Raw genomic sequence first — 21,055 nt, 5'->3', positions numbered from 1 at the left:
GTGTAGTATATATGTGTGCATGTGTGTGTATTGTGTAGTATGGGTGTAGTCTCTCTCTCAGTGTGTGTGTGTGTGTGTGTGTGTGTTTGCTCATGCATCTGCATGCAGGCCCACATATGTTTCACCCAAATTTCTCCTGAGTTTGAGTTAGAAATGAGTTTCTGCTCACATTCCAATCCCACAGCTTCAGCAAACAGCGTTAAGTAGGATACTTCAGACACAGCCTTAGTCCACTGAATACCTATGGGCGATGTACGCACAGATTTTGTGCAAGATGTTTTAGCCACAGGGTGCACATCAATGTGATGAGTTCTCAGTTGGGTGGGGTGTCTTGTGGAGCCCCAGTGTCCTGAGCAGACCAAGTTCATTTTATTTAACTGAGAAAGCCCTGGGCCCCATTTGCTGACCCAGGTTTCACACTGTCTCCCACAAAACTCAAGAGTGCTAAGTACTCTTGGCGGAAGCATGCCGAAGGAAAAGTGGCCATCACATTTGTACAAGGAAAGTATTTAGCAGACTGGAGAGATAGCTCACTGGTTAAGAGGGCTCACTGCTATCCCAGAGGACCCAAGTTCTATTCCTAGCACCCAACTTCCCAGCAGGTAACTTACAAGCACCCATAACTCCAGTTCCAGGAGACCTGACACCCTCTTCTGTCCGCACTGGGCACTGGCATCCATGCGGTACCTGTAAACTCATGCAGCCTCATCCATACACAGAAACAAAGAAGCGATCGTTTCAGAAAGTGTTTGTGGGGCTCCTGCTGACATCAGGAGGCATTGCTAAGAACAGCCAGAGTCCAGTCACTGGCCGCCTTCTCAGCCTCACCCTGTCCCCTCTGAAGTACCTGTAGATGGAAGTGATGATTTCCATTTGTCTGGAGTAGGAAAGTTTGTCTATTACACACAAACCTTTCTGTAAGTCTGCTTGTACTATCTTTATGACTCACATTTCTCAGCCCCCCCCCCCCGTGTTACTCTCTTGTTGGTAGTCAGGTGTGATACAACACAGTACTGGTAGGAGCTGGGCAGGCACCTAAGACTATGGAGAATGGCTGTTTTAGGATTTTTATTGCTGTGAAGAGACACTGTGGCCATAGCAATTCTTATAAAGAAAAAAAAAAAAGTTTGGGGCTAGCTTGCTTGCAGTTTCAAAGGTTCGGTCCATTATTACGGCAGGAGCATGGCAGCCTGCAGGCCGATGGTAGCTGAGAGTCCTACATCTTGCAGACAACAGGATGTCAACTGAGACACTGGGCAGTAGAATCTTGAGCACAGGCAATCTCAAAGGCCACCCCCACAGTGACACGCTTCCTCTAGTAAGGCCACACTCACTCCAACAAAGCCACACCTCCTAATATGGGGGCCAGTTACATTCAAACTTCCACAATGGTGTCTTAGTTTCCTTTCTGTGGCTATGATAAAAGACCCTGACCAAAAGCAAATTAGGGAAGAAAGGGCTTATTTGGCTTACAATTCCAGATTCCATTGTTGAAGGGAAGTCACAGAGGCAGTAGCTTGAGATTTCCCCATCAGAGCACACCCACAGCCATGAAGAGACAGAAGCAGATGCTTGCTTGCTTGTTCTCAACTAGCTTCACCCTTTCTCAGACAGTTCAAGACTCAGCAGTGGGCTGGGCCTTCCTACATCACTGTAGAGTTAAGACCATCTTCCACAGACACACCTACAGGTCACCCTGATCTAGATAATTCCTCTTATGACAATCATAACTAGCACAGAAGGGATGCCTTCTTACTGACAAGAGCAGCTGTGGTCTCAATGAAGTTCCCTCCCCCCCCCCCTTTTCCTCTCATCACCTGGCACCAGACTGAGATGCAGTTGCTGAGAGTTTATGACTGGCCTCACTTTAGCATTGTACATGTTCAGTTAGACTCTAAGCAGTTATTCTACTCTGAGAGCGGAAACATATGCCAGAGTCACCACACAGGCCTTAGACTGACTGTGGGATGGTATGATACACAGCAGATCTACACAAACGACTTTATAAAGCCCTTAGCCCTGGATGACCGCCTAGTCACACCTGATAGAGGTGGCTAGGAATTCTCACCTTGGCATTAACCATGTTGACCACATAATTCTAAAAATATGGTATGAATTCAATACTACCCTTGGGATCTAAGTCCAATAATAATCAGTATTCAACATTCTTTAGCATCTGAGGACATCAAGGGGATCTCCGTTCCCATGAAAATTATCTTTTTGTCCATTATTTTCATGAAAGATATAAGCTTTCAGATTCAAGAAACTGAACACATGCTAACAGGAGAAACACACGGAAGTCTGGGCCAGACCCACAATAAACCACTTAAAACCCAGCTTCTTAATCTGGGACTTAGTTCTTATCTAAAAATAAGTGAGCACACCCATCTTATGAAACTTTTTTCCTCTTAGTAATGAAAAATTGTGTATGTATACCAAAGAATTGCTTTAAAATAAATTTCTTTCATTTTTTTCATTAAATTTTACATGTATGGATGTTTTACCTGTATATATGTCAGCGTATTGTACCCAGAAGAGGGTGTCGACAGTTATGGTTGTGAACAGCTGCATGGGTGGTGGGAATGAAATCTAGGTCCTCTAGAAGAACAGTCAGTGCTCTTAACCACTAAGCCATTGCTTCAACCCCTAAAAACTTCTTAATGACTTATTATCAGGGCAAGTTTGATTTGGATACTTATTTTACATATCTAGGGTCAGGTAAAAATGTCTTCAATGCAAAAGTCTGTGAATGGGAAAATTGTAAGAAGTCATGGGTTCAAAACAAAAATCTTATGACTAGATGGAAAACAAAGCGACATGTGTAATAGAACAAGCCAGAAGCCATGCATGTGAACTTTTCATTAGAAACTGCAAAGGCTGGAATGAGATATGTATATACCCTTCACATGTGAAGCTGAAAGATAAGAGAAAAAAATGGTTCCCTAAAGGAAGACTTGATCTAAAAGGCATAGTAATGGCAGAAAATAGTACAGGACATTGTAAAAAAAAAAAAAAAAAAAAAAAAAAAAAAAGCAAATGAACCCAACAGCGGCAACTATTTTGTAAATATAGTTACTGTTAAGTTCTTTGAAATGTGACTAGTCAGTGGAAAGCAAGTGTTGTACCATGAGTAGAGCCTTCTATATATAAGTGAACTCTTGTAATTATAGCCACTGTGGTGGTAAGAGTCACCACTGAAAGTAGTGAAATGCTGATTTTAAGTGTACAAGCTGTGCTAGCTACCTGGTGCTTTGGAAGAATGCCTGACAGAGATAACAGTTAAGGAAGAAAAGACTTATTTTGGCTCATGGTTTCAGAGGATTTGGTTCATGGTGACTTGGTCCTATCACTTGGGCAGAACATCATGGCAGTGGGAGAATGTGGCGGAGGAGGACTCTTCACCTCAGGGCTGACTGCAAAACAGTGAGCAAGGCAGAAAGTAGACAGAGACAATATACCCTAGAGGGACCACCCTCGAGACCTACTGCCTCCTGCTAGGCCTATTCTCCCAAGGTTTCCACAGTAAAATATTGCCATCAGCTAGGGATCAAGCATTTGAAACATGAGCCCCTGGGACATTACATATTCAACCTGAAACACTGTTAAAATTAAGTGCATATTAAAATGTCAACAGCAACAACTAAAAGCACACAATCAAAATACAGTAAACTCTGTAAATAATATTGAATAAAAAAGTATCCCAAATATCCATATGAGAATAGGAAAGAAAAAATAAATGGAAAGAAAAATAAAATGGGTAGAGGAGAAAGTAATAAATGGTTTATCTAAATCTCATCATATAATTAACTACATTAAATATTTATTATCTACTTAGAAGTTAATAGAAATTGTCAGAATGCTCTAAATGATTGAATATGCTATGTATAAATAATGTCTTTTAAATATGATATAAATGGTTTAAGAGCATAAGGTTTTTAAAAAATACAATGCAAACATTAACCAACAGAACACCTGAGTGACCATGTTAATGTCAGAAAAAGCAGATTTAAAGGTTTGAAAAGTTATGAAGTATATAAAGGAGCATTATACAGAGAAAAGTAGGTGTTTTTCAAGTGTATACAAGCATTCATAATGTGTGAATAAGCTGAAAAGAGGAAATGGACAGTTATGATTTGGAGTTTGGTATGCTTGATGGCAAGAATGAGTAGATAAAAAACCAAGGGACACCATCAGACTATTTGATGCGATGGACTTCTCTAAGATTCCTCCTCCACCCAGTAGAATGCACACTCCTTTCCAGTCCTCAGGGAGCACTCACAAGGACTGCTGGTTGTAAACTAAAATTTAAAACAAACTGAAAGCAATGGAGAGAATCAAAATGATCCAAAGTAGTTTTCTTACCATAATAGGGTTTAACTGGAAGTCAACCACAGAAAGATAATTGATAAATCTTCAAATACATATTAATTAGAGTACACTTTAATGTAGCCCATGGATGAGAAAGGAGATACCCTAGGGACAGTAGGCAATATTTAACATGGAAATACATTGTATCATCATTTATGTGACTAACCAAAGTAAGACTTAGAGATATAAGGGAGAGATATAAACAGAACACTCATATTAAAAGAAAATAAAATCTAAGATTAGGTAATCTCTCACTTAAAAGAACTAGAAAAACAAAAAGACAGCACAGTAAAACTGGACTGAGTAGAGTAAGGAAATAATGCATAGGAACTGATTAATTTAAAGCAAAAAAATAGTGAAGCAAATCAGTGGAATTAAAGTCTGACTCTTTAAAAGTATTGATAAAATTGAGAAATATCTAGGCAAATTGACAAGAGAAATCACAAATGTAAGAAGTCAAAGAGGCTGTAATACTCCAGTCTCCACAGACATTAAAACTATAGTAAACAAATAAACAGCTCTATAAATGTAAATTCAATAATTTAAATATGCAAATCAAATCCTAGAAAGACTAAGCAACTTGAACTTTCTTGAGAAGAAATGCATTGCCTGGCTAGTCCTGTCTTCTCAATGGATGAAGTTGAAAGCTTTACAAAAGGTTCACATGTTAAGACGTTCCAGGCCCAGATGGCCTCACAGGAGAGCTCTACTGATCATTCATAGAAGAACTAACATGTAATCTACTTTAAAAATAGGACAGGCAATAATTCCCAACTCATTTTACAAACTCATCACAGTAGTATAAAATAGAGACCAATGTCCTTTATGAACGAGGTAGGATAAAAAACTTTACAAAATATTAGTAAGGTGAGTTCCACATATATAAAAACACTAATAGGTAATGGCTGTGTAGTTTAAGCCTTAGGGTAGAAGGGTTAATTCAGCACTTGAGAACTAACGAGTGAAATCTACCACATTTAGAAAGCTCAAATAACTGATCTAAACAACCAACATAAACAACCAACAAAATGAACTTCATAACTTTTAATAAGTTATGAATAAAAGACAAGTTCTTGACTTGATAATTAAAGCTTACGACTCATAGAATAATGGGAAAGACTAAATACCCTGCCTTTGAGACTAAGGATGGGGCAGAAATTTCTTTGTTCCTATTCTATATCATACTGGAATCCCTAGCCATTGCAATAAGGCAAGGCAACTAATCTTATTACAAGTAGCTTGAGGGACTAGAGAGAAAACTCACAAGAAATCTACCAAAAACCTGCTTTGTTATCTTGAACTACAAAATCATAAGGTCCATCTTCTAAATTGCTTAGTAATTCCAATGAAGTTAGCTATATCCCTAAGAACCAGAGATTGCATTCTGTCATGGATGAATTTCAACACTGTGCTCAATGGTAGTAGCCAGTCTGGAAAGAATATGACTCTATCCTTGTGACATTCTAGAAAAGGCAAAATGATGGATACAAAGAGGGGCTTGATGGCTTTCAGGGATTAAAAGTGTATTAGATACAGTATAAGGAAGTTTTGGATAGCTGACTGTATGTCGACTGTGATGTTATGTTTATTGATTTATTCATTTATTTACTTATTATTTATTTAATTTGTGGAACTCCTGTGTATCAGAAGACCTTAGTTTTGTGCCTGTTAATTCTTAAATATTATGTTGACAAGGCAGGTTTGCAAGGTTAAAAAGTAAATGGTTTCTGGTTTCCTTATGATTGCCTGTTAATCAACTAGATCAAGCCTGTTCAGTAGAAATGTCTAAGATGATAAAAAATGAAAATGTTCTAGTATGTCATATAATAGCACTTGTGGCCATTGAGCACTTGAAAGAGGAATTAACTCTTTAATCTGATTAGTTTAGGTTGGCACTGGCCACACATGAATGCTAGCTATTCTGGATAGCACAAATATAGAAATTCTGTGATCATCATCATGTCAGACATCAAAGGAATTCTAATATTTATTTAGTTGAATTTTTTAAAGACAAATTTCTACTCTATAGCCTAGTTTGTTGGCCCTAAACTCATGATTCCCCGCCTCCGGATCCTGAGTGCACCACCACACCTAGCTTTTAATTTTATTTGAATCAGTTAATTAGCTGATTCAATTACTTACTTGTTTCTTTGTTGCTGAGACTTGGAGCTAGGATCTTATACTAAGTAAGTGCTCTACCACTGGGCTACATCCTGGCCTGAAATTAATTTTTATTCATACATTATGAAATGATAAGAGAACGTGAGTTAATTTGGATTTTTTGACATCAGGTTTTTTTTTTTTTTTTTCTTTTTCTAGTTATAGTACCTATTGATAGAGATATGTAATCTGACTTCCATAAGTGATATGTTCTGGTAATACAGAAAACTGGCTCAGCATAAACACATTAGTGGATAAGTAATCTACAATGGGGTGTACAGCAGAATGAAATCCAGATAATAGTTTTAAGTCAACAAATGTGATAGATTCCCCTTATACCTGAGGGGATTGTTGGAAGATGCCCTAGTGGATAATTGAAGCTACTGACATGATCTGTGTTAGCATTGAATTTTTCCTATACATCACCTGTGATAAAATTTAATTTATAAGTTAGACACAGCTAATACTTTATCAACAATGATTCATAATAAAATAGAACACTTACAACACTATGCTGTGATAAAAGTTATATTAATATGTCTTCTCAAAAATCTTACTGTATTTTCACCCAAAGGGACGCATCTTACATCTTGTCTTTACAGAACATCTGATGAATGAGAAGTCACTACTTCTCTTGTTCTTTGGGGCATTTATCAAGTGAACAAGGCTTGAATACAAAACTACAGTGCAGGTAGTATATACAGTGTGGAAACACTGGGCAGAGAGGAGATTCATATCCCAGGTAGAGTGGATTGCAATACCCATCATCATCATATTGCTCATAACAACAAGCGATTGAAAACTTACAAATTATTTATATCTGAAAATCTCTATCTGCTCTTCTCAGATCATGTTTAACTGTACCTGAAACCCCAAAAGGGAAACTGAGGACAATTAGTAACTACTGTTTTGGCTGTTGGTAGGTGCTGAAAAGATGGCAGCAGGCAGGACAGTCTGAACCTGTTTCCTTCTAGGTAACAAGAATAATGCCAGAACAGACTTTGTGCACCAGTCAGAGGACACTTTGAGACATCAGCACACTGAGGGCATCTCAAGTCTCCTGAAGTGAAATGTGTATAAGTAGTGGGTTGCTGTCTCTGACAAGCTCTGTTGCAGCTAAAAGAAGTCACACAAGACCCGGAAAGATGACTCATTTGGTAAAGTCCTTGCTGTACAAATCTAGGGATTGAGTTCTGGATTTTCAGCAACCATGTAAGTATAGGCAGTATGGCATAATTCCAGTGCTTGGTACTTGGAGACAGGGGTCCAGGTACACAAGTGTATCAACACGCTCTGGTCTCAAAGAGAGACCTTGCCTAGAAGTAGTAACTGAGGAAGACTCCCAGAACCAGTCTCAGGCCTCTGTGTGTGTGTGTGTGTGTGTGTGTGTGTGTGTGTGTGTGTGTGTGTGTGTGTTTACACATGCACCTAAACACATGTGCAATCACATATATGTACACATGCTCATACACACACACACACACACACACACACACACACACACACACACACACACACAGTATAGCTTCAACTCCAGTCAGGCTCTATTGCTTTACACTTACTTTGAACTTATTTTGCAATGGCCTTTTTCCTGTCACCCACTGCCATGTGAGAAAATATTCCCTACCTCCTTTTCATGTGGTTTTGCTTTCTATTCCTCACTTAATTGGAAGCACCTTGAGGTCAGAGGTTGCTTCTATAGCTGTGTCTTCTTTTAAAAGATGGGCAGCCTTTGCACCCTCATGTTTCCCATGACTCAGCCTTACAGAAGGAATGACACCCACAGAGAGGTAACTCAGCCCTGACTAAATAAGCTAGTGATAGAGTAATTTAGTTTCTTTGTTCTTTGACCTTGTAACAAATTCCAGCGAACAGAGCTCCAGGTCTCCAGGTCTCAATAATGCTGTATCTTTAAAGTAACAGAAACTAACTGGGATATGCCATTCTAAGGCCTGCTTTCTGGTGGATTTGCTGTTTGTCAAACTTGGGGGCTAATTATCTCCAGAGGTGGGACCATACATTGCCTGGCTTTTGTTGTAACTGCAAGATGAACATAGACACTCTCCAAAGGGGAGCTCACCTGCAAATTCTGGAAACCAATGTTGAATGTAAATAAATTTCAAAGTTTTTACAATCAAGACTTCAGTCTATCATTAAGTATAAAGGAGTCTTCAAAATGGAGTCTGGGGCCTTGAGAGATGGCTCAATTGGTCAAGTGTTTGCTGAATAGGTACAAGGACCCATATTCGGGTCCCCATGTATCACCCCCATGAAAAGCTGGTCATGATGTGCCTGTCATTGTAGATGTGCTTCTGGGCCAGTACCCCTAACTAGTTTACTGACTCAGTGAACTTGAGATTCAGTGAGAGACCCTGCCTCAAAAAATTACAGTAGAGAGGAATTAAAGGAGGTATCTTATATTGATCTCTGGTCTCTGAACATATATGTATGCACACACATACACTAAGGAGGAAATAAATCAATAGAGTCTCACATTTACCCCTACAAATTGCTGGCTTTTGAAAACTACCTTCACTCTCCTTGCAGTTGGAAACAGTTGATAGGAGCATCTGAAAGTTATTCTCAGTTGGTCATAAATGTAACCCCACAAAGCCAAACACCATGTAGTAATAGTCTAATGAAGAATGACAATTCAGGTTTTCCATTTCCATAGTTTTCTTGTCATTTAATTTTTTAAAAATTTTTTCCCTTTTCTCCAAAATCAAAATCAAAAAACCTACAGACTCTTTTTTTTTTTTCCACTTTGCTTTCTTTGTTTGGAATTGCCTTGTAGCCTGCTATTCAAGAGCCCAGAATCCTCCTGCCTCAGCCTCCCAAGAGTTAGAATTATAAGTGTGCATCCCCATGCTCAGACCAGTGATTTCAGACTTGTCTTCAGACATCAGTTAGAGGAAATAAAAGCAGAAAAAAAAATAATAGTTGACATCATACTATACTTTGGAATGTGTATATTTAATTTGTATTTTCTTATCTGAAAGATATCTGGAGAAGCCTTAGAGTTTAGCTTTCTTTTTATATATTTTATAAGGTAATAGGTATTAACTTTCTTTTAATATATTTGTAAGCTAATATTTAATGTATTATACAGTAGCACACATTTAGAAGACAGGCTGCTGGTTTTGGCTTAGCTTCAACCTCTATCTCCTGATCAAGCCTGCTCTCCAGTTTAGGCTGTGGCATCATACACAGTGAAATAACAATGTCTTCTAGTTCTCATCCATCTTTACTCTGGCCTGACCCTGTGAGAGCCATTCTGTTGAAAAGCCTGCTGCAAAGCTGGGAGGCAGGGTGGCCAGACCTCTCACTGGGTCTTCACATCCATGCCCTCTCCTACCTGGAGGGACACCAAGAGTGTTTGTCCTTTAGATATTTAATTGCCTTTTCCATCCCCTGTTGCATTTAATCCAACTTTAATTGAAATTGTTTCTTCTCTTATTATAGAAATGCACTTAACTCGGTAAATCCTGAACTAGGGAGGCCCTGGAAACTCTGGAACTTTTTTTTCTTTTTACTTGCTTTTGTGAATTTTTAAGTTGTGTCTTTTTATCATTGTTTGTGCAGCTAGGGAAATCTGATCTATTACTTGTGTCCAGGAATTACTCTTTGGAGGATTCGCGTCTATAATTTTTTTTTCTCAGATTGAACTAGTATTCCATACTAGGTAATGCTCCAAATGTCAGGCCTCTACTGTGGCCTGGACTTTTGTATGGAGTCTAGCCAGTGAGTGGTAGCTGTGTGCGCCACTCTAAGCAATGTATGTCCTTCCTTCTCTGCTGTGGGAATTGAACCCAGGCCCTCATGCATCCTAAGCAAGCTTTTTACCACTGAGCTACATCTCAACTGAAATTGCATTTTTTGAAAGTTCCTAATTTATTCACGCCAGAAATTCTAGATGATGTTTTCACAAAGCATAGATTACTTTTTATAGCTGTTGGTCTCTCTCTCCCTGGTTAAGCAGTCTGCATCCTGTCTAATCTCAGTATGGGTAAAAGTAAAAGCCACACTTCAGTAGTCATTTTCTTTGTTTAGGTGTAACCTATACTTGCTGCCAAAGAAACCTTGTTGTCAATAGTATCACTCTATAAAAACCTGCAATGCATTTGTCCATTAGTTTAATGTCCTCCACAAGCTTATCCTGTCCCCCCTCTCTTATGAGTGCGTGTTTGTGTGGGTCTTGTGTGTGTGTGTGTGTGTGTGTGTGTGTGTGCATATATGCATGCATATGAATGTCACTCCATCTTAGCCAATCTAGACGGGCAACTGGCCCTTCTCTAAAACACCATGAACCTTCTAACCACCTCATCTCTGTTGTGCTTGCTGCCTGGGGAGCTATCCCTGTCTTTCCTCTTTTTCCACCTGTGCTGTGCACCCTTGCTGCTTCATTCTCCCCAAAACTCTTCCCAGGTCTCACTATGCTTCCTTGGTGTCACTTTTCAGATCACAAGTGATCACCTCCTTTGTTCTCATGGGTCACTTACCCTGTCCTGTGAATGATAAAACTGTAGTCCAGGCACTATACCTAGTACATATCGACCTCGGCAGCAAGCAGTGTCTTGGGTGCTATATTGAATAAATACTGGTTGACTTAAACTAGATTACTGTCGAAAACTAGTAGTTATTTTTTCCTAGCCTATTGGAACAGTCTTGCACAAGAGAGACAGTGTTGGCATTGAAGACTCCTGATGTTAAGAGAAGCACAGAGGTCCCTAGAAATAAATATATCAATGTATCTTTGTCTTTAGCTGGTTGCCAAAAGCTTGGCAGCAGTTTTGTTTTAGGAGTGTAGGCTCACATAGATGAAAGGAGAAAATTTAATTAATGCCTTTAACAGACCCCAAGTGGAATTCACTGCAACGTAAGGCAGATCCTCTTCTTACCCAGTATGATGCTCTTACCTTGATCTTGCACTGCCCTTTCTGCCTGCTTGCCCTTAATTCTCAAAATGAATACTCAGCCCCAAGAGGCTTATCTCCCCAGCTCCTCTGGTACCTGCACATCTTGGTAACTCCGCTTTTTGCCTCATGCTCCCCATCTCCAGATCCTCCTTTCCTTCCTTCACTGTGTAGTTAATGCTTAGGTTCTTTGGGGGAAGAACTCTCTAGGAACACACTCAGCCCAAAGCCTGCAAAAAACTGTTCTCTTCCAGAGCTTATGATCTAGTGTGGGTGCCTTTCTTTCTTCTTTCACCTCCCAGGTTCTAAAAGAGTCTCTCCTTTGACATCATTCTTGACTGCTCCATCCCCATCGCCTTTGATGGGTCTTACCATATATATTTATATATATTTGTACTTAGGTGTAGGTATCTTTTCTTCTCCAGTGTAGTTTGAAGTTCTGAAAGTAGAAATCATTGTGGGGAGGGGTGGTGGGGGAGGAGTATTTTGGGTGTACACACCTTGAATTACATACACTGTCTTACACATCTTTAAAGGATCCCTAGTAATAAATACGTCACAGTTAAGCGCCCGGTAGATAGTTTCAGTTGACTCAAGGGTGTGTACTCTCTCTGCATTTTCACTTGTAGCAGCTCCAAGACTTTGCCAGACTGTTAGTCGTCCAAATGTTGATTAAAATTCTGCATGACTGTGTCCCTTGAGCTGCTGCTTGAGTTTAATCTTCTGCCAAGGAGGCATTCTAGTGCCAAGCACCTCCTCTTGTTCACACCTCATCAGCTGAGCAGGTCACCTGTGGCATCCTCAGGATGATGTTTGTAAATCTTCGCTGTCACCAAAGCTGCCAGGAAAAGGACAGAAGGCAGGCAGAGGGGGCTGCTCATTATGGCTGGAGCTAACTTTCGACCTTCATGCTCACTGCTGTCTAAAACTTGGGGATGTCTTTCTTGACTAAGTCTGTGTGTGTGTGTGTGTGTGTGTGTGTGTGCACGTGCGTGCGTGCGTACACATGCGTATGCACGCACACGCGTGTGGTCAAGTGCACATATGCATGTGAAAGCTGGTGGGCAGCCTCAGGTATCATCCCTCATGTGTGATGCAATTAAAAAAAATTGGAACAGCGTCTGACACTGGTCTAGAGTTCACAAAGTGAGCTAGGCTAGTGGGCCAGTGAGCCCCAGATAGCTGCCTGTCTGTGCCTCTCCAGAGCTGATATATAAGGCTACACCACCTTGTGTCAGCATTAAAAATGTTTTCTGGGCATTGAACTTGGACACTTGTGCATGCAAGGCAAGCACTTGTTTAAATGAGGCTCTCTTGCTTAGGTTTCTGAATTGAGGCTAATGGATATCTATCATGCAATTCACCCTGCTAGTAGCAGGATAACAAGGGAGCTTGTGATTATCGTGTTGACAGGTATTTTGAATTCTTCTGTATAGTCACTCAATGAAAGTTAGCCATTTGAGGCCAGAGGGCAGCTGGTCAGAATTTCTAGATCTGGGTAAAAGCCACCCGGAAAAGCCTTCCATCACTGAAGGGACCTGATCTGTGACATCAACCACATTGGCTCCATGTGCTAAGTCACTTGGCTTTGGTTTTAATTTAAAACTTGAAGTATGTGTTTGTTAAATCTTATTTCCCATGTTTATTTTATTATGAGAGAGCTGTCGTTTTCTATCCCCTCAAGTGTACTCTTAGTAGACGCAGAGGAAAGTGGAATCTGTAGTTGTTAAATGTAGGTACAATGCTCTGGTATTTCCATAGAGGGTCTTGAGTTCTGAGGGCTGATGCTGTTGTCAAGGTGGCAGAAAGGAAGGTGACTACACGGAATCTGTAGTAAGTAAGGGGGAAGTATGGCTTCCAATACTCAGTGACCCTCCCTCCTCTTTGGAAACCTCTGGCAGACACATCCAGAAGTGTGTCTCCTATGCATTTGTTGTTGTTTGTTTGTTTGTTTGTTTGTTTTTGAGACAGGGTTTCCTCTATGTAATAGTCATAGCTGACCTGGAACTCTTTCTGTAGACCAGGCTGGCCTTGAACTCAAAGAGATCCACCTGCCTCTGTCTTCAAGATGCTAGGCTCAAAGGCATGTGCTACCACTGCCAATGTCTTAATCCAGCCAGGTCAACAATGAAGATTGACCTTTGTAGATGCATTGAGTGGATTTTGATGGATTTCTAATTAAGGATTCAGCTACATTAAAAGAGAATTGGTTAGCTTTTGGTTGCATTGATAGAAAGCCCCAGTCCTGAGCCACAGTTTCAGGCTACGTTGACTGACCAAGAGGAAAGAGGGAAGAATGCTGTGGAAGGGATATTCAAGACCAAGCCATTTCTAACAATACATAAAAGATACAATTCATAGAGATTTTTAAGTACAGGAAGCCTTGATATTCAAAGCATTGTGTAGTTTATTAATCGCTACTGAGGGATTGTTGGTGATACACAGTAGGTGACATCTACTACATTCATTGGTTAGTGGGTATACCATTCATGACAGAGCCAGAGTAGTGTGATCAGGAGAACCCTGTTGTCCAAAGCATAGAAAGAGTGAGTAAAAGAAGAAACCAATGGGACCTGAGGATTTGAAAAGACCAAGAGGGTGACAGACACCAGAGAGTTTTTTGTTTGTTTAACATTGGACTCTAACATTATCAGTCAACCAATGAATGAATGCATAGTCCGCATGCTTACTGGGCATCTAAAACTGCAGGCAACTGGAGAAGAGGCAATCTGATATATGCCAGGTTAATGTATATTTGTAGCTATTGGATGTATTGGCAGGCTGAAGAGGGCTGAGCATTTTCATAGCTTCCCAATAATCACTTGGTTGAGGAGTTGATTGGGGCTCACCAGACGGTGTCTTGGATAGGGCTGAAGATTCATGGTGGTGTGTCTTAGAATATGCTGACTCATAGGAGTTACATGACAATAAGGTTCAGATTGGACCCAACCCTGCTAAATCACTAGGGATCCTTCCAACTTAGCAGTCTGTAAGACCTGCCAGGTGTGGAGGTTGATGCTCATGGCCCTCATCATCACAGCACTTATGAGACCTAGACAGGAGGATCACAGGCAGTTTGAGGCCAGCCTGGGCTACTGAGTCCCCATGTTGGGGACTTCTTTCTGTTTATAGTAACTGTCTTCAGTTGTGCCTTCTATGTGTAGTTTGGCTACTATGTTCATGAGGAAGTGGTGAACTTGTACAGACATCATCTGCTGCCCAGATCTATCTGGTGTCTGAGAATAGCATTGCTGTTGGGTGTGGTCTGTTTGGTCCTGAGGTGAGAGAATGCCTGTTGGGGGATATTCTGAGAGCACTAGGTGATGCTGTTTGAATACAGCATTATTTCTTTCTTTTTTCATTATTCTTCTTTTTCTCCCCGCTCCATTTTTTTCTCCGAGTTCTGTGTGATGGATGATAGCCCTGCAGTCTGCCTTCTGTGAGCCTTGATCCCCTTTCTGCCTGACAATACTGTGATGGTGTTTAATCTGTCAATACAAAGCTGAACGTTTTCTTAGTACCTCTGCCCAACAGAGTCTGGTGTGTGTGTCTGCGTGTGTGTATCTTTGTATGTGTTTATATATAACACATATACACATAAGTGTAGGTGGTATTCAGCGTGGGCTAATAATGAGCTTGCTACAGATGGCACAATGAACAAGACATTTTTGCACAGATACGTAGATTTTTTTTCTTCTTCCCTTACTGATCTTAGACATAGAATTTCTTTTTCAAAATTTTGAAAAGCAGACAAAGCAGCCACACAAAACCACAAATCCAGTTGACTCCTACCAGTTGTGCTGTAAGCTCTGGAGAGTGGGATGCTGAGAGTGAGCTCCTGACATAGTGACCTCATTCCCCGACGCTGCCTTTATGGGCAGTGGCAGAGCCAGGCTGCTGCAGGGGCTGAAGTATGATGAGGTGATGAGCACTGGGCTTGCAAAGACTTGCACGGCAGCTGGAATTCATGACGAATGGCTCGCTGCAGCTAAACTTTGATCCGGTGTACTGTGGAACTGCCTGTTTGTTACACATAGGTGGGAGATCCATTCTCCGTGATGATGAAAAGCCAGCCTTAAAAATGAAAACAAAAAATAGTAGGAAATGTATCAGATCTATGATTGTGGTTTGTTGAGTGCATGATGCCAGATGAAATGTAATGTGTGTGTTCTTTCTTCAAGCATTTTGGAGGTATGTGCCCTTTTTACTCTTGGTGATTTAAAAAAGAAACATGCTGGGGGGCTAATGCATGTGATGGTGCCTGGGTCCCTTGGAGAGGAGCATGTGCTCCTTGGCCCCTGCACCTGGGGTCTGTCCTATCCTCCGAGTGCCCGCACTACACTGCACTGCACAGCACAGACAAAGGAGCTAACAGACACGCACACAGGCTGTGGCTTTTCTTGGAGCGATGACTCATTTCAGCTCACAAAGGATTCTGGGCAGGGGAGTGAGAAGTCAGGCTGATTGGTCCCTGTGACTTCACTTGGCAGAGAGGAATCAGAAGAGGAGTGACACTGCAGATCCTGAGACACTGCAGTGGGATGGTGGCTCAGTCCCCGTAGCTGTGATCTGTGGGCTAGGCACGGACCAGGATCCAGCTTCAAATGGGATAAAAGGGTGGTAAAGAGGATTCTATCAGCAAAGTACCCTCACAGAGCCTTTTGAAGGTGCTTTTGGCAGAATTTGTCTCAGCATCACAGCCCTGATTTGTAAGAAGAGCTGAGGGTTCTTTAGCCCATCTAAAACATATATACCTTCCAAGGTACAGTGCCAGATTGCTGTTGTATTTCCACAGGCCTGCAGTGATCTATCTGAAATGCTCATTTAGGATACTATTGCTCGAACGTTTACTCTCTCTTCTTATTACAGATTCTAGGACGTCCATTTCTGTTACTGGCTCCTTCTTGTGCTTGGATGCGTTCCTCTAGCATGCACCAGGCTTTAGCATCAAAGCTACCTGGGGAATGGAGCCAGTCCAGAAAGGGTCAGGTAGGTTTCCCCTGCTTTTGTTTCAAAAATTGTTGTATGAAAAAATATATATGTATATTAAAAATGTCTGTGAACAGGGTGAGCAGACCTCTGAGAAGTGGCCTTACCGTTAGTGTGCCCTCAACCTTCATCACAGGCAGTCCCAGCTCTCCAATGGAGGCTGCCCATTGCATGGACCGCATGAGCATGAGCCATTGCTGCATTGGGGCAGGACAGTCAGCAGTGGCAGATCCAAGGCTAGGAAGTAATTAGAGTTTTCACATTCCCATCATCTACATGTCTCTTTCACTCCTCCAAGGGAGTGATGTGTGTTGTTTGACCTGGAACCCTACATACATCACACTCAAGGGTGAAAGAATTGGATTTACACACTCAAAGAGCACATGCCTCCCCGTCAACGCCCAGGGAGTCCAATTTACACACAAGAGTGAGAGAATTTCTTTCTAAGAATAGCATCAAATTGAGGCTTCTGTGAACTAACAAAGTGGGCGTATTTCATTAGGGTCTGGTTTGGGATTTTGATGATGACAGAATTTTTTTTTTCTCTAACACCCATGAGCTTTTCACACAAAGTGTGCTGGGTGGTGCTGGGTGGTGATGGTGGTATGCCTTTAATGCCAGCCCTTGGGCGGCAGAGGCAGGTGGATCTGAGCGAGTATGAGGCCAGCCTGCTCTACAAAATGAGTGCCAGGACAGTCAGAATTGTTACACAGAGAAACCCTGTCTCAACAAAACAAAACAACAACAACAACAAAAAAGGTAAAATTACTTCATAGGTTGCATTCACCAACATGAAAATGATATCTCTGAAAACATGATTTTTACCACCTCCCCAACTATAGTTTCAGTATTGTACTTTAGAAATGATATGTCTCAGAGTGTTAGGGTTCTCCATGCAGTTTGCATAATTGGAACATGTTAAAATAATCCAAATCTACGTTGGCAGGGCCCCTCTTCCCTCTTTGTGGTTGTACCCATGCACACAACACAGTTCCCCCTCCCACCAAGGGAAAGAAAGTCTGTCTTCATTGCTAAGGATGCTTGGTCAGGGAAGAGCTTGGTGTTGCTTATCTCTGGAGACCCCATTTTAAGCCTCTCTTCTGCATAAATTCCCCCAATGGAAGAAATGACCTCAATGTGAACGTTGTTCATACACCCGATCTTCCTTTTTTTTTTTTTTTTTTTTTTTTTTTTTTGGTGTTCATTGTATGTAGTCATTGCACAGACACCAGAGCACAAGGGTGTTTTCACACAGAAGTCGATTGTGTGTTGTGTGAATTCACTCCTCACACCTCCTTACCCTTCCCTGCTCTCACCCTTCTCCCTCCCACTAGTGCCCTGTCCAGTTTCCCTTCTATTTTCATGTCATAGGTATGTACATGCTTTAATGGGTCTCTATAAAATCTGGCCACCACCTGCAAGAGAAAATATGCCATTTGTCTTTCTGAGATTGGTTTCGTTGTCTTAATATGATTGTCTCCTGTGGCATCCATTTTTCTGCAAATGATGTAACTTCATTCTTTAGGGCTACAATGTTCGTGTGTGTGTGTGTGTGTGTGTGTGTGTGTGTGTGTGCGCGCACGTGTGCATGTGCATGCACACAGCCATATGCACACATTTTCTGTTTCATTCCTCTGTTATTGCATACCTACATTCCACACCTTAGCTACTGTGAACAGTGCTGCACATGTCTCTGGATATGACTCAAGTCCTTTGGATAAATACCCAGGGTTGATATATTTGAATCTTAAGTAGTTTTATTTTTAACTTTTTGGAGGAACTCTATTTTCTTTTTTTTAAATCTATACACATTGGACTGCATTCCCACCAGTGGTACAGAAGTGAAGACTTGTCCATATCTTTGCCAGCAGTTTTAAAATTTAATGATTGCCATTCTAAATGGGGTGAGATGGAATATCAGTGTCGTTTTAATTGGTATCTCTCCAATGACTGGCTGTTTGTGATTCATCTTTTGAGAATTTTCTGTTTCATCATCATTTGTTTAATTTCTTGTTGTTTCAGACCTTTGCTGGTTTTGTGTATTGAAGACAGTTATCCTGTGTCACGTGTATTCCTAATGTTGTTTCTTCTTTTGGTTAACTTTCCTTGGCCATGGTGACACTTCTTAAGTTCATGACTCTCCACTTGTCAATTGTTGGCATTTCCTCAGCAACTGGGGCCTTATTTAGAGGGCTTTGTTTCTGTTTTGTCTTTGTGCTTGAGGCAGGCACATGTAGCCAAAGCTGGTCTTGAACTTGCTCTGTAACTGAGGCTGCCCTTTAACTTCCAGTTCTCCTACCTCTGTTTCACAGGTATGTGTGTTAGCTCCCCTGGGTGGGGTCCTTTGAAGAATCTGTTTTTCCATTTACTGTAATCACCCTCCAAGGATGCTTTGAAAATTCACTTGAATGCTTTATTATTACTCATTTTTCACATTTTATGCCTAACTGTACTCATTGAAAGCAAGGGCTTAAATGTATACTTGTTCTACAGTTCACATCTCCTCTCAATTTCCGAATGTAGAAAATACTCAGTAGATAGCTGAAGGGAAGTTATTGAGAAGCATTAATTTATCATGTACTTAAAATAATGCAAAATTATCAAATAATTTTGATAGAATCAGAGGGCAACATGTTAAATGAAACAAGTCACTCATAGAAGGACAAGTGAAATACATTCTAATGAATGAGCAGAAGTTAATTAAGTCAGCGTCTTAGGAATAGAACAGAATAGAGATCATTAGAGACTGGGAAGGGGAGAGGGAAAGAAATATGAGAGAGGCCATATAATAAGTACTGAAATACTGTTGTTATGGGGAATTATAGCACAAACAGGGAGCCTTAGTCAGTCACATTTTATGATAGACCTAAAGTAACTGGAAGAATCCAAGTGTTGCAGCATATAAGTGATGCTTATCAGTACGCGCATTTGATCTGTACATGTTAGACATTTATATATCTTAAGTGCCCCCAAATATGCACACATAAATATATTTTAAACATTAAACTAAATTTTAAGAAGACTCTCCACAGGACAGGTTAATGCTAAGGTAAACCTCAGAAGCCATTTGAGGCTCTGAAAATTATGGTTGTTTTTATACTAAGCTGGGCAAGCCTGTGGTACAGGACTGTCAAGAGCAAATGTGAGTGTGTGGCTCTTAAATGTGGGCATCAATAACAGTTTTCTTTGACTTTATTGGGCAAGCAATTCTTAAGAAAGGAGCGAACAAAAATCTGAGTGTTTATGTAAAAGTCACTTTTTTTGTACTCCTGTTTGATATTTTTCCTAAGATAGCCATAATGGTGATGAGAATCCCAAGGTCCATCAGAAATTCTCTAACTCCTAATGTCACCCATCTTCAGTACAAAGAGCTATTTCTTAGGCAGTGTAGGTGAAGAATCAGTCTAATCACTGTTCTGAAACAGGCCAACTTCCTTTACTATCACTTTTTGTATATACCCTAGTAAAGTCCATGCCTTCTGTTTGCTCTAAGGCCATTGTCTCCAAGACCAAAAGTTGTGTCTCAATGGAAATCATCCATTCCCTCAGGGAAGATACACTCAGCTAAGTATCAGGAGGACACTCTTTGTCATTAAGGAACACTACTACCCTCCTTAGCATGGGCTAAGATATTTTTTAGAGGGTTTCCTTTTATAATTAAATTAATTTTCTGTTAGAATAAATTCAAGTATTGGTGAAAAAGAAATGGATTAAATTTAGACAGACTTGAAGATAATATATTTTTAATATTAGCTACTATTTATTAAATATTAGGTCTCAAGGGTAGTATGTTCAACATTCATTATCTCATCTAATAGCCTCAATCACTGCAAATTTACATCACTGTACACTAGTGGTTCTCAACCTGTGGGTCATGATCCCCACAGGGGTTTATATATCAGATATACCTAATATCAGATATTACAGTTCATAACAGCAGCAAAATCACAGTTATGGAGTAGCAACAAAAATAATCTTATGTTTGGGGGGTCAACACAGCATTAAAAAGGCTGAGAACCACTGCTAGAGACACTGCAAAAAATGAAGAAATTGAGACACAGAAAATTAAACCATCCCCTCCCCCATGGTGTAACTAATGAAATGCAGAGCTGCTTCTCAACCTCATGGTCTAATAACAAAGTTGCTGAGTTTTTCACTGTCCTGATATTTAGAGAGGAGAGTTATCTAGTGGTACAGTGAGTTAGAGTGTTCACTGTGAGTCTGTTCAAGGCCACGAAACTTTCTCCTGTCCTCTGAAACTCCTACATAGTTCAACAGCAACCTCTCTGGCTGTTGGAAGGGGACATAGGATGATAGTTCAGTGCGCTGTGGCTGCTATTCAGTAAAGGTTGTTGTAGTCTGGGAACTGCCATTCTAACCACATCTGACGTGTATTTAATTAGGCTTGGTTGTTGAGTTGCAGTTGTAGTTCACAGAAATTCATCACAGCATAGTCCTGTTTACCTCAGCTGATGAAGCAAGAATGCAGAGGCTGAGACATAGCCCTGGGGATTCTAACTTCCAGAATAGCCCTACAAATTTCAGGCCATTGTATCAAATTATAGTTGAAATTTTTCATCAGTAGAAATTGGAATGCCTGATGTATCTTCATGGACAAGCAGGGT

At 40.6% G+C, this 21,055-nt stretch overlaps 1 protein-coding gene across 9 annotated transcripts in view; it reads left to right on the top strand.

The window, feature by feature from the left end:
* Positions 1 to 21,055, top strand: part of Stox2 (storkhead box 2) — a 208,395-nt gene that overhangs the window by 165,357 nt on the left and 21,983 nt on the right. Inside the window, exon 2 of one of the 9 annotated variants that reach the window (XM_051182390.1) lies at positions 16,311 to 16,430. The exons of the other annotated variants lie outside the window; for them this stretch is intronic. Within the exon in view, the coding sequence (XP_051038347.1) occupies positions 16,406 to 16,430 (25 nt within the window). The 5' untranslated portion in view covers positions 16,311 to 16,405. The remainder of the gene's footprint in view (positions 1 to 16,310; positions 16,431 to 21,055) is intronic. 9 annotated transcript variants of the gene reach the window in all.

The sequence above is a fragment of the Phodopus roborovskii genome, unplaced genomic scaffold (genome assembly GCF_943737965.1).
Source record: "Phodopus roborovskii unplaced genomic scaffold, PHOROB, whole genome shotgun sequence".
Taxonomy (NCBI): domain Eukaryota; kingdom Metazoa; phylum Chordata; class Mammalia; order Rodentia; family Cricetidae; genus Phodopus; species Phodopus roborovskii.
Note: the sequence above shows the minus strand (reverse complement) of the source record. Positions and strands in the feature narration are given on the sequence as shown.